Source organism: Theropithecus gelada, chromosome 5 (genome assembly GCF_003255815.1).
Source record: "Theropithecus gelada isolate Dixy chromosome 5, Tgel_1.0, whole genome shotgun sequence".
Lineage (NCBI taxonomy): Eukaryota > Metazoa > Chordata > Mammalia > Primates > Cercopithecidae > Theropithecus > Theropithecus gelada.
The window spans coordinates 151,348,885-151,362,187 of NC_037672.1; the positions used below are offsets into that span (position 1 = coordinate 151,348,885).

At 36.8% G+C, this 13,303-nt stretch overlaps 1 protein-coding gene across 1 annotated transcript in view; it reads right to left on the reverse strand.

The window, feature by feature from the left end:
- The window catches only part of DCHS2 (dachsous cadherin-related 2), a 265,954-nt gene that overhangs the window by 151,240 nt on the left and 101,411 nt on the right, over positions 1–13,303 (reverse strand). Inside the window, exon 2 of the mRNA XM_025385992.1 lies at positions 1,538–1,729. Within this exon, the coding sequence (XP_025241777.1) occupies positions 1,538–1,729 (192 nt within the window). The remainder of the gene's footprint in view (positions 1–1,537; positions 1,730–13,303) is intronic.

The window sequence follows — 13,303 nt, forward strand, 5'->3', positions numbered from 1 at the left end:
GGGAGTGCAATTCTACTCCTAAGTATATACGCAAGAGAAATGCTTACATTTGTTCACCATATTGCAAGTATAAGAACGTTAAAAGAAGCACATCCTAAAATGGGTACCATTAATTATAGGTTAAAATTATTGTATATTCACATAAAGTCATACTATAAACCAATGAGAATGAGTGAATTATTGCTATACACAGTAGCGTAAATGACTCCGGCAAATAATGTTTGGCAAAAGAAACTCCATAGAAACACATACTGTATGATTCCATTCACCGAAAGTTTAAAAAATTGGTATACTAATGCTTGGTGTTAGAAGTCAACAGTGGCTTCTAAAAAGGCAGGGATGGGGGGATGGGGAGGTGGAGGGAGGACGGTTACAACAAGAAGCAAAGAGGGGGCTTCTGGGTTTTCTCATTTGCTTTTTAATGTTTTCTCATTTGCTTTTATGGGTCTGTTCATTTTGCAAAAATCCATTGAGCTATACACTTATTATTTGTGCATTTCTCTGTATGCAATTTTATATGTCAATTTAAAAGTTTAACAACAAAAAAGGGCAAAGGAATCAAATTGAAAGTGCCTTCACTGATCAAGAATGGGTCAATGAGAACATCAGAAAGGATAGGGTCAGCAATGTATTGAAATACATTAAATTTTTTAAAATCCAGGAATTTATACTCAAACTAGAAAAAAATTATTGTTTACCTTTGGAGATAGTTAAGACAGCAAGTTACTATTCAAAAAACCTGGTAAAATAAAAACAAATAATAAAGCCTTATCCCGCATTTCCTATGTGAATTACACTTAAGAGTAATCAAATAGTTGTTGTGAGAACATTTTCCTTAGTTGAAGAATTCCAGATAATAAATGTAAAGGAATAATAGAATTCAAAAGTTACCATTCTTCAACCTGTAACAAAATAATGGTATGTGTCTGCTGATGCAATAAGCAGCAAATGGCATCACCTAAATGAATCTGAAAACAGTTAGCTCTCTGTCTCTAATGCCAGTTTATATGAAATAGAGGGAATGGAAGAACATGGTAAATGAATCCCAAGGATGTAATCAGCCACATTTAGCATGTGGAAAATCAACCGGACAAATGACTTGGTTTTTTTAAAAAACCATAGGAGAACAGGTAAGAGGCCTGACTGTTATACATGGAAACTTAAAGAATATATCAATCAAATCAATTTGTGAACTTATTGGGATCTTCATTCAAAGAAACCAACTATAAAAGACATGTTTAGATAATCAAGAAAATTTAACATAGAAAGGATATTAGCTATCATTAAAGCATTATTGTTAATGTTTTGTAGCTCTGTGTTTTCAAAGTCATTATTTTTAAGAGATATTATTGAATTATTTGTGGGTGAAATAACGTCCTTGATATTTGCTTCAAAAAACTTCAGCAAAGGAAAGAGGCAGTGACACATGAAGCAGAATGACCCAATTGTTGATCATCATTGGTCCTCTGTGGGTCACATAATCACAGTGGCTCACTCGTGATTATGTTTAAAATAGACTTCATACATAAAAACTTACCCCGTCCTTAGCTTTCACCAGGAGATCATAGGTAGCAGGATCCCTTTCCCTGTCGATATCTTGAGAAACACAGATTCGCCCATCATGAGGGTCGATCCGGAATGCCTGAGGTGCTTCATAGCTCAGAAATCCATCATAAAGAGAATACTCAATAAAGCCATAGAGTCCTGAATCTGCATCAGAGGCTGTCACCTATGAGACAGGAGGGTGATCGGGAGGAAATAGAAATGCTAGCATTACTTTTCAGTTAGTCATGAATTATTGCAATAATTTTCACAACCACATGACCCCCATAGCTATTCACAAAGCCTAGGCTTTGGTTTTATATCTCTCTCCTCGCTTACCTTCTGTGATAATTCCCCCTTCACTTTTCTCCTTTCTTTGTGAGTTCTCCTTTTCAATATCTTTTGCCCACTCATATCTTTTCAGATGATCTATGAAAGTTTGAGGTCCTTAGGGCTCAGCCCTATGTTCTTTTGTCTTCTTATTTCATTCACTATACCTAACTAATCTCATCCAATCTCAAAGATTTAAGAATACCCATAGGATTAAGGACCTGACAGCCAAGCTGTTGATTCCCTCTCATACCTAGGCCTTCAAGTGATAGCCTTGATGCCCCCCACCTTTGAGAGCAGCAAGGGGAGGGCCAAGAAATCAAGACAGTAAATGCCACCATTACTAGTAACCCAATCCCAAGGACAGAATTCATGCTAGAATGTGAGAGTTGAGTCTCCCTGGCCAGCTTTCCTTCTGGGAGTAATGTCCCAGTCAGAGCCCTGCACAGTGGTATAGCATTTGGTCTGCAGGTGCCTGTAGGTACATGGGGAATGAAATCCAGCCCATGCTGTGCTCTCCAAAACAGGCACAAACACTGACATGCCCAGAGGAAAAGGCACCATCTTATTTTGCCATACGTACCACTTATGTTACCAGCAATCCTGTGCCTCATAGAAAAGATGAAGCAAGTGAAATTATAAAAGCACTTAACTTATTTATACTAACTGTGGGAGTATACAGTGAGAAATACAACAGGCTCTATAGAACTCAAAAAATTCTCGAGCTCATAGGCTCATGATAGATAATGCTTTTAGTTTACAACCCAACTAACAGTAAGAGCAAACACCTACATAGCACTTATAACAAAAGCAGCACTTATAATAAAAAGAGAGGAAGAGAGGAAAGAGAAGGAAGGAAGGAAGAAAGGAAGGAAGGAAGGAGGGAGGGAGGGAGGAAGGATTCTATGCTATAGAACACGTACTCTTATAAGAGCTTAAAATACATTACATACTTACAACCTACAGGTACTAATGTTCATTCTTCAGATCAGACAAGTCAGGCTCAGAGAGTTTATGTAACGGGCCAAAGGTCACATAAAGAATAAGTGTCAAAACTGAAATTCATATCCATACAATTGGCAGCAGAGGGCATGCTCTAATGACCATGATCTATGTGCTGCCTCCCAAATCTGACACCTTGTCATATAATCCTTTATTCACAGAAAAATCAGACCCCAAATCTCTTGACCTTCCTCTGATGCAGAATGTGCTAGATTATGTGTAGCGCCATTCCAAGTAAATGTTTACCCCATGTATATGTTGTTTCTCACCATAATATCATTAACATGAAGGCAACTAGTAATGGTGCCTGTGCTCTTAAGTCTTAGCTGAACCTTTTATTCCATGTGATCAAATTCAACTGGGTTCCAGAAAGCAGAAATATAGAGAAAGTGATCACAATTGGAATAAAAGAGAATTAAGCAGATTAATTCAGAAAGTCCAACTTCCCATTAATGGACATCACAGAAAAAGAGAAGAGAAAACAGATAAAATGAAAAAAAAAAAAAAAGGAACAAAGGAGCAGCTATTTCTTTGCCACAAAGACACATATGGGCGAGGTCCCCAAAGTCACTCTGACGGGGAAGGAGAGAGATGGAAGAGGCCTTCTGGCTTTTAACTTCTTCAGCCCAGAAGCCGTGCTCAGCTCACATTCCACTGGGCAGAACTAGTTATGTGTTCCCAGCTTAGCTGCAAGGGAAGCTGAGAAAAGGAGAGGAGCATAAGGATATTTGGTGCATACAAATGGTCTCTGTCATACATATCATTTAGTGTAGAATATAAGAAGACAGGCACTTAAGATTATGTAGGTCTCCGAGTAGATGTAGTGAAACTCAAGCAAGTGGAAAGTTCTACCCAGAAATGGCTACCCAATACCATTAGGTTTAGTTTTAGAAAATAACTCTGGCTGTCTTGCATATATTTGTAAGGCTTTTAGGAGGAAGGCAAAAATAAAAGACAATTTCATCACCTACAATATTTGTGCTCCTGTTATACTCATTTAACTCTGGACTGAAAGCAAAATAATCAGCTTTTCATCAATACAATATACATGCAGGAGCTACACTTTAATTACAGTACTTTCCAAATAAAGCCTCACCCTGATAACGTGTTCAACAAAGTTCTCCATAAACCTTCTCCTTCATCCTGTTCCATCTTGAGCATATAACTAGAATGTGACTTTTGGAGCTATTCTGAAGTAGTCTAGCTTAGTGGTTCTCAACTAGGGACAAATTTGCCCCCCAAGAAGACATTTAGTATGTCTAGAGACATTTTTGGTTGTCACAACTGGGGAAGGGTTTCTACTTTCATTTAACAGGTTAATTCGAGAGATACTGCTACAATGTATTATATAACATCCTACAATGCCTAAGATAGACTTCACAACAAAGAATTATCTGGCCTAAAATGTTAGTAGTGCCTAGACTGAGAACTCCTGGGCATGATGAAACTTCTACCAACTGGCAGTGTTATTTTCCCGCTTTAATTGTCTATTTTTTGAACTGATGATACAGCCTTTAAATTTATCTTTTCTCTCATCTAATTCATATTCTGTAGCAAAATTATTCATCCTGTGCAACCATCTAACATATTTATAAGTTCTTCTCATCATGTCTTCTCATATTGTGATTCTTCTCATCAGTTGGGCTGAAGCAGGAAATCCACAAATTTCCCCACTACAAAGAACTAAACTCCAAATACATTTGGTCTATTCTATTCTGACAGCTGTTGATAATTTAGCAGCTTCAAATTCCTGAAGACACCAAATATATCTTCCAAAGCCATATGGTATTCTCAATAACTTCGCCTTCATTGAAAGACACATACAGTGAACTTTTAAATTCTAAAATTCATTCTTAGCCTTTAATAGTACATATTAATAAGTAATTCAGCTTATATAAAACAAATTTCCTTATTTCTGCTTTCAAGACCTTTTTCTCATCTGGACTTTTGGCAAAGCAAAATGTAAGGACACAAAAGTAGGATAAGAGTATTGATGTCAATTTATGTTAGCAATTCATATTCTGAGTTTCAGAATCATAACATAAGAATGTTTTTCTCCCTGTTTTGACCAAAACACCTAAAAATATTGACCTAGTATTCTCAACAACATGTCCCACCTATTGGGTCTTGAATGCCTGGAATTAATATTGGGTCTTGAATGGCTAGAAATAATTTGACATCTTTCTAAGATTTATATTTTCCAAAATCCATTGACTGACACATAAAACTTAGGCAAATTGAATAATAGCACATGGAAATGGCTTTGTCAAAGCTTCAAGAGGAAATCTTGCTTAGTTAATAAGCTCCGTGGGTCCTTTCTCCAGAGATGGTTGTTTAAATTGAGGCAAGAGGCACCTGGCCAATTCTATTATTGCAATCTTATGATGCTGATTGAGCATCAAGAGGATATCTCAGGAGGATTTTTATCCCTATATCTACTTACTGAGCCACATTACAGCACTCTCAATAACATTCCTGTGTTCTTCATCTCAATCTCAATTTACCTATTTTAGACAGAGATGAATCTGATACTTTTTACTGTAAACTTCTTCCAACTCAGAATTGTTCTCCCTGAGTCTGATCTTTCACAAGTTTGATGGAAACATTATAAAAATGCAAAATATCAACATATTATTAAAATCCCCCTGATTCCATTATTAGCTTTCTGAGATTTAAACAATTTTTATCAGACAAGGATGCACATTCTCACTACTCTTATTCAACATAGTACTGGAAGTCCTAGCCAGAGCAATCGGGCAAGAGAAATAAATAAAAGGCATCCAAATAGGAAAAGAAGCCAACCTATCTCTCTTTACTGACAATATAATTCTATACCTAGAGAATTCATAAGACTCTGCCAAAAGGCTCCTGGAACTGATAAACAACTTCAGTAAAGTTTCAGGATACAAAATCAATATACAAAAATCAGTAGCATTCTTATACAGCAATAATGTTCAAGCTGAGAGCCAAATCAAGAACACAATCCCATTTACAATAGCCACCAAGAAATAAAATAACTAGGAATAAATCTAACCAAGGAAGTAAAGGATCTCTACAAGAAGAACTACAAAACACTGCTGAAAGAAATCATAAACGACACAAACAAATGGAAAAACATTCCATGCTCACTGATTAGAAGAATCAATATTGTTAAAATGGCCAGACTGTCCAAGGCAATCTATAGATTCAATGCCATTCCTCTCAAACCATCAATGTAATTTTTCACAGAACTATAAAAAACCATTCTAAAATTCATATGGAACTGAAAAAACACCCCAATAGTCAAAGTAATCCTAAGCAAAAAGAACAAAGCTGCAGGCATCACATTATCCAACTTCAAATTATACTATAGGGCTACAGTATGCAAAACAGCATGGTACTGGTATGAAAACAGAAACATAGACCAATGGAACAGAATAGAGAACCCAAAAATAAAGCATCACACCTACAGCCATCTGATCTTTGACAAAGTTGTATAAGCAATGAGGAAAGGACTCCTTATTCAATAAACGATGCTGGGGTAGCCGGCTAGTCATATACAGAAGATTGAAACTGGATCCCTACCTTTCACCATATACAAAAATTAAATGAATTTTAATTTCAACCGAATGAATTTTAATTTTAATACACAATAATTCACAATATACAAATATTTAAATGGATTAAATATTTAAACGTAAGACCTCAAACTATAAGAATCCTAGAAGAACAACATTCTGGACATTGGCCTTGGCAAAGAATTTATGACTAAGTCCTCAAAAGCAATTGCAACCAAAACAAAAATTGACAAGTGGGACCTAATTAAACTAAAGAGATTCTGCACAGTATAAGAAAATCTCAGCAGAGTAAACAGACAACCCACAGAATGGGAGAAAATAATCTCAAACTATGCATCTGACAAAGGTCTAATGTCCAGAATCTATAAGGAACTTAAATAATTCAACCAGCAAAAAACAAATAACCCCATTAAAAAGCTGGCAAAAGACATTAACAGACATTTCTAAAAAGATGACATATAAGCAGCCCACAAACATATGGAAAAAATGCTCGGTATCACTAATCATCAGAGAAATGCAAATCAATACCACAATGAGATGCCATCTCTCACCAGTCAGAATAGCTATTATTGAAAAGTCAAAAAATAACAGATGCTGATGAGGCTATGAAGAAAAGGGGATGCTTATACACTCTTGGTGAGAATGCAAATTAGTTCAGCCACTATGGAAAGAAGTATGGAGATTTATTAAAGAACTACCATTCTAACAATAATCCAATTACTGAGTAAATATCCGAAGGAAAATAAATTATTCTACCAATAAATTATTATAGCAAAAACATAGAATCAACCTAGGGACCCATCAATGGTGGATTAGACAGAGAAAATGTGGAACATATGCACTATGGAATGCTGCACAGCCATAAAAAAGAACAATATCATGTCCTTTGCAGAAACATGAATGCAGCTGGCTGCCATTATCCTAAGGGAATTAACACAGGAACAGAAAACCAAATACTGCAGTTCTCACTCATAAGTGGGAGTTAAACATTATGTACATATGGGTATAAAGATGGGGACAATAAACACAGGAGACTACTAGAAGGAGGAGGTTGGGAGAGGGTTGAAAATCTACCCATTGGTTGCAATGCTCACTGCCTGGGAAATGGGATCAATTGTACCCCAAACCTCAGCATCACGCAAACCTGCACATGTATCCCTTGCATCTAAAATAAAGGATGAAATTACAAAAAATACAAATAAATAATTTTTATTACTTCCTTCATGTTAACATCCAGGTAAGAATTCCTCCCTATGAATGTGTCACGAAGACAGGAGACAAACTGAAATCATTGGCTCTTGAAGGCATGTTTCCATGGTTTTTGTATGTTTTACAAGTGGAAAGGATCTGCTTGCATCCCCCCCATCAGGATAACAGGGCTTCCTCCCCTTCAACATCAGTGGTCAGTGCAGCCATTTATATCAGCCAGACTCCACCCAAAAGGCATGATGTGACAAGTTTGGCCATAATTCCTCTATCCACTCCTAAGTAACTCTATACTTAACTCAGCAAAAGTTGTGAAAAAAAATAAAAAGGTCTCAGAGCCCAGTAAAAAAGAGCAATAAAACAGGAGTTCTAGGGGAAAAAATGGCAGCACTTGAGATGAAATTTAAAATTAAATAACCCACTTTTTTTCTTATTACAATTTCCAGTTTTTCTATCCATGAACATTTAACAATTTGTTTGAAGAAACAAAGTTATTAACACAACACACACATAGAACTTTACATAGAAAAGAAGGAAAAAAATCATTAAATAACCTTTTACATTTGAAGCACTGGACAACCACTGATCCCGCAGCTGAAACAGGACTATAATATTCCAGTGGAACTTGGAATCAGCATTGGGGCCCACAACTAATGCAAGTATGCCGCGCTCTCTGGACACGACTTGGCAAGTTCACCAAGTTCCAAAGTCTAATGATCGAGGCTTGATCTTTATTTTCTGAATCGTTTGGCAGCCTTTCACACAGCTAGTCATCGCCTCCTTATTGAAACATATTCTTCATCAGACACCACATTATGGCCGTCCTCCTCATGCACCACCTTAACGGACCTCACCTCAGTTTCCTTCACTGGTTTTGTATTCTCTTCCTGGTTTCTGAACACTATAGCACCCGGTCTTGGGACTACCTCTTTTCAATCCACACTGACTGCTTGTAGGGGACTGAATGCTGGCCTCCAAAAAAACTCTGTCAGTGTTCTAATCCCCAGAACCTGTGACTATTCTCTTATTTGATAAAGGAGTGACCACTGCCTTATATGGCAACAGACAAGATTAAGTTGAGGATTTTGAGAGAAGAATCTTATCCTTGCTTATCTGGGTGGGTCCTATATCCAACAAATGTCCTTACAAGAGATAGGCAGAGGAAGGTTTGCCCAACAGAAGAGGAGGAGGCAATGTGACCAGGGAAGCAGAGATTGAAGGGATGTGGTCACAAGTCAAGGAACACCAACGGCCACCAGAAGCTGGAGGAGATAAAGAGTGGAATGACCCCAGAGCCCCCAGAAGGAGCAAAGCCCTGCTGGATTGCAGACTTCTAGTCTCTAGAACTGGGAGAAAGAATAATTTCTGCTGTTTCTTTTTTTATTTTATTTCATTTTATTTTTTGAGATGGAGTCTCACTCTGTCACCAGGCTGCAGTGCAGTGGCACAATCTCAGCTCACTGCAAGCTCTGCCTCCCGGGTTCAAGCGATTCTCCTGCCTCCGCCTCCCAAGTAGCTGGGACTACAGTGCGTGCCACTATGCTCAACTAATGTTTATTTTATTTTATTTTATTTTATTTTTTATTTTTAGTAGAGACGAGGTTTCACCATGTTGGCCAGGATAGCCTCGATCTCTTGACCTCGTGATTCGCGCGTCTCGGGCTCCCAAAGTGCTGGGATTAAAGGTGTGAGCCACCACACCCGGCCCAATTTCTGCTGCTTTAAGCCACCAAATTCTTGGTAATTTGTTACTGCAGCCCTAGGAAATTAGCACACTCTCTGAGTGGTCTGACCAGCCCACGGCACTATACCAATCTCTGTGCCAATGACTCCCCAATTCTACATCTCCATCTGGGCTCCAGACTCTGCATCCTTATATGCCAACTCACACCTCACACATCTCAAGTGACTAATTGGCATCTCAAATGCAACCTGCTCAAAGGGAACTCCTGATTCCCACCCCACTCCACCCTACAATCTGCTACCCTCCCAGTCTTTTTAGTGACTTATACTACCATTCACTTTCTGCTACACGCAGAGAGATCCTGTTTAAAATGACACCAAATCCTATTACTCTCTTGCTCAGACGCTTTCAACAACTTCCCATCCTACCCAACATAACCCAAGTCTTTAATCTGACCCCTGGCTATTTTTCTGACCTCATCCCCCACTCCTCTCCAACTCTCTCACTCCCCTCTGGACATACCCATCTCCTCGACAGTCCTGGAAAACACTGGCTTGTTCCCACCTTAGGGCCTTGTACTTAGTGTTCTCTGTGCCTGCAAGGCCTTTCCGCCAGCCTTTAGTATAACAAGCTCCTGTCTCTAAAATCTACTCTTTGTACACCTAATCAGACAGGCTTTGCTTGATGCTCTAGTCAAGAGTGTCACTTTACCTCTGTCTCACCCTTTTCTTTTCTTAACCCTGCTTTGTTTTCTTCAGAGAACTTATCTCCATGTTATGTTGCATTATATATTTTTATTTATTTGTGTATTGATAATAACATGTCTTCCCCACTGGAATTTAAGCTTCAGGACAACCATTACACTGATCTCGCCCCACCCCTAACCACCCCTGCTGCATCTCCAGCAGCCATAACACTGGTGCCTAGTTCATACTGAGGTGCTAGAAATGTCTGTTGCATGAATTAATGAATACAAGCAAGTTTAAGAAATAACCTTTATGACTATTTTCTCTATTTGTTCTTCAGAGGAAACATGTAAGAACAAGATGGTTCATGACACTCATCAAACACTCATTAAGGAACAATAATTTTACTCATAAAACACTATTAACGAAGCTATATTATCATAGAATAAGATCCATAATGCTTTTTCAAAGCCACTAAATGCTACAACTAAAATCAGATAGGCAGAAAGAAAGAAAGAAAGAAAGAAAGAAAGAAAGAAAGAAAGAAAGAAAGAAAGAAAGAAAGAAAGAAAGAAAGAAAGAAAGAAAGAGAAAGAAAGAAAGAAAGAAAGAAAGAAAGAAAGAAAGAAAGAAAGAAAGAAAGGAAGGAAGGAAGGAAGGAAGGAAGGAAGGAAGGAAGGAAGGAAGGAAGGAAGGAAGGAAGGAAGGAAGGCGATCTCAAAGCATGTGGAACTATTAAGATGTTGGAAACAGAACATCTTTTAAAAGGTTTTACCTTTTAAAAATGTATGTTCAGAGAGACTCTCACAGCTATTAGATGAATAGGCTGAATACATATCCTCAAGTTACAGCCTGAAAAAGTTGTTACAATAACATGTTTTTATTGCCTTAATTGAAGAATGAGTTTAAGAAACCATGAATTCTATTACTTAATTATTGTCCTTTCTTCCCACCTCAAAAAAGCAGTCTAAGGAAATTTTGTGAAAGGAGACCAGTGGGGTTTAGGGAAATGGAAAGTAACTTGTCCTATAAGGTGTTACAAAATAAACAATTAAAATAGTGTGATCTAATAAAAGAATTGGCAGGCAGATCAATAGAACACAAAAGCAAGACCTGAAACGGATCCTACTAAAACTAAAATTGTATATAACAAAGAAAACCATTGAAGAATGTGGGTTTATTCCCATAAATTGCTAGAAAAATTGGCAAAATACATGAGGAAAAATCAGGATTGATATTAACCTCAGACCAAAATAAATTCTACACCAATATGTTAAATGTAAATAATGAAATCATTTAAAGCACAAAGAATATGTAAAGAAATATTTGGCTGATCCTTACATTGAAAAGAAATTTCAAAGTAAAGAAGAATTTCAAAATTAAAGCAGATCACAAAGGAAAAAGTCAATAAATTGACTACATAAAGGCTTAAACTCCATTATGTCAAAAATATACACAAAATATTAAAGGCAAATGAGGTATGATATCTGCAACAAATATATATTAAAATGTTAATGTCCTTAATATAGAAAGAGGCCTTCAAAAATAAAAATAATATGGATTTCCCTGTAAAAATAAAAAATGGCCAAAGGACATGAACAGGCAATTCATAGAAAAATATATTAAAGATATTCAACTTCACATGTAATTAAATAAATAAAAATAAAATAATACTTCTGCCTTCCAAATTAGCAATCATTAAAATAATATATTAAGTTGTAGAAAGATGTATTAAGTATATGCTTATTCTTATAGCCCATCTGAAAAGTGACTTTATGTTTTCCACATATACATGTTAAACATTCTCCCGAATCTAAAAATATTCATCTCTTTTGACTCTGTTAGCATATTTCTAAGAATATACATAGAAAGATATTTGTTTGAAAAACATAATGTGGCATTATTTATTCTAAAACCCCAATGTCCAATCAGAAAAGAGTTGTTAAATAAATTAAAATTCATTCATAAGAGAGAATTCAATGTAGTCATGAAAATTGTATATTTAAAGGCACAATAAAAGGTTCAAAAGATTGTGTTGAGTAAAAAAAAGTAACTAAAAATTACATATAAAAATCCCATTTATGCAAAAAAAATTCAATGTATAGAATTTAAAACTGAAAGGAAATAAGTGAAGGGTTAAGTGATTTAAGGTGGGGAATAGGTAATTTTTATGTTTTTATTCCATTCATTTCTTTCCCAAATTTTCAAACATACATGTAATTTTTGTTTGTTTGTTTGTTTTTGAGACGGAGTCTCGCTCTGTCGCCCAGGCTGGAGTGTAGTGGCCTGATCTCGGCTCACTGCAAGCTCCGCCTCCCGGGTTTACGCCATTCTCCTGCCTCAGCCTCCCGAGTAGCTGGGACTACAGGCGCCCACCACCACGCCCTAATTTTTTGTATTTTTAGTAGGAGACGGGGTTTCACCGTGTTAGCCATGATGGTCTGGATCTCCTGACCTCATTATCCGCCCACCTCAGCCTCCCAAAGTACTAGGATTACAAGCGTGAGCCACCGTGCCCAGCCAAATACATGTAATTTTATGGAAACATTATTATAAAAAAGATGAGCATCAAAAAATATTAATCCTAAAAAGAAATTATATTTGATAGGCATTGGCCATCTGTCTTGAACTATTATGAGTGCATCTTCACAGTACTGGGTTCTTGAAGACCCACTACAGAATGGATGGGGAGGAGTCACAGGACTGAAGGCATTACTGATGTCTAAACCAGGGGTGAGCAAGGGCGGGACAGTAAATATTTTAGGCTGTACAAGCCATAAAGCCTCTGTTACAACTACTCAACTCTGCCATTTTAGCATGAAAGAGCCATGGACAATAAGTAAATGAATGGCTGTGTTCTAGTAGAATTTTATTTACACATACCAATATTTGAATTTCATGTCATTTTCAATTATCATGAAATATTATTTCTCTCTCTCTTTTTTCAAGCATTTAAAAATGTAAAAACCATTCTTAGCTTTTGTACCAGGTGGTACAAAAACAGACAGGAGGCTGGATCTGTCTTTACCAGAGAGAGAGAGAGAGTTTTTTTTAAAGGACCTAAACTATTTGTCTTCAAAATGCTTTCACTGAGTGAAATTTTTACATCATGACTTTATATTTTACAAAATTTTCATTTTAATCATGTTTGTCATTGGGAAAACTAAAACAGAAAACGGATCTATTACAGGATCCAGTAATTATTTTATCAAGATCCTTTTAACTTTAAATCTAATCACACTCCACGACCCCTACCCCTCCAAGCAAAACACACACACAAATCAAACGAAACAAAA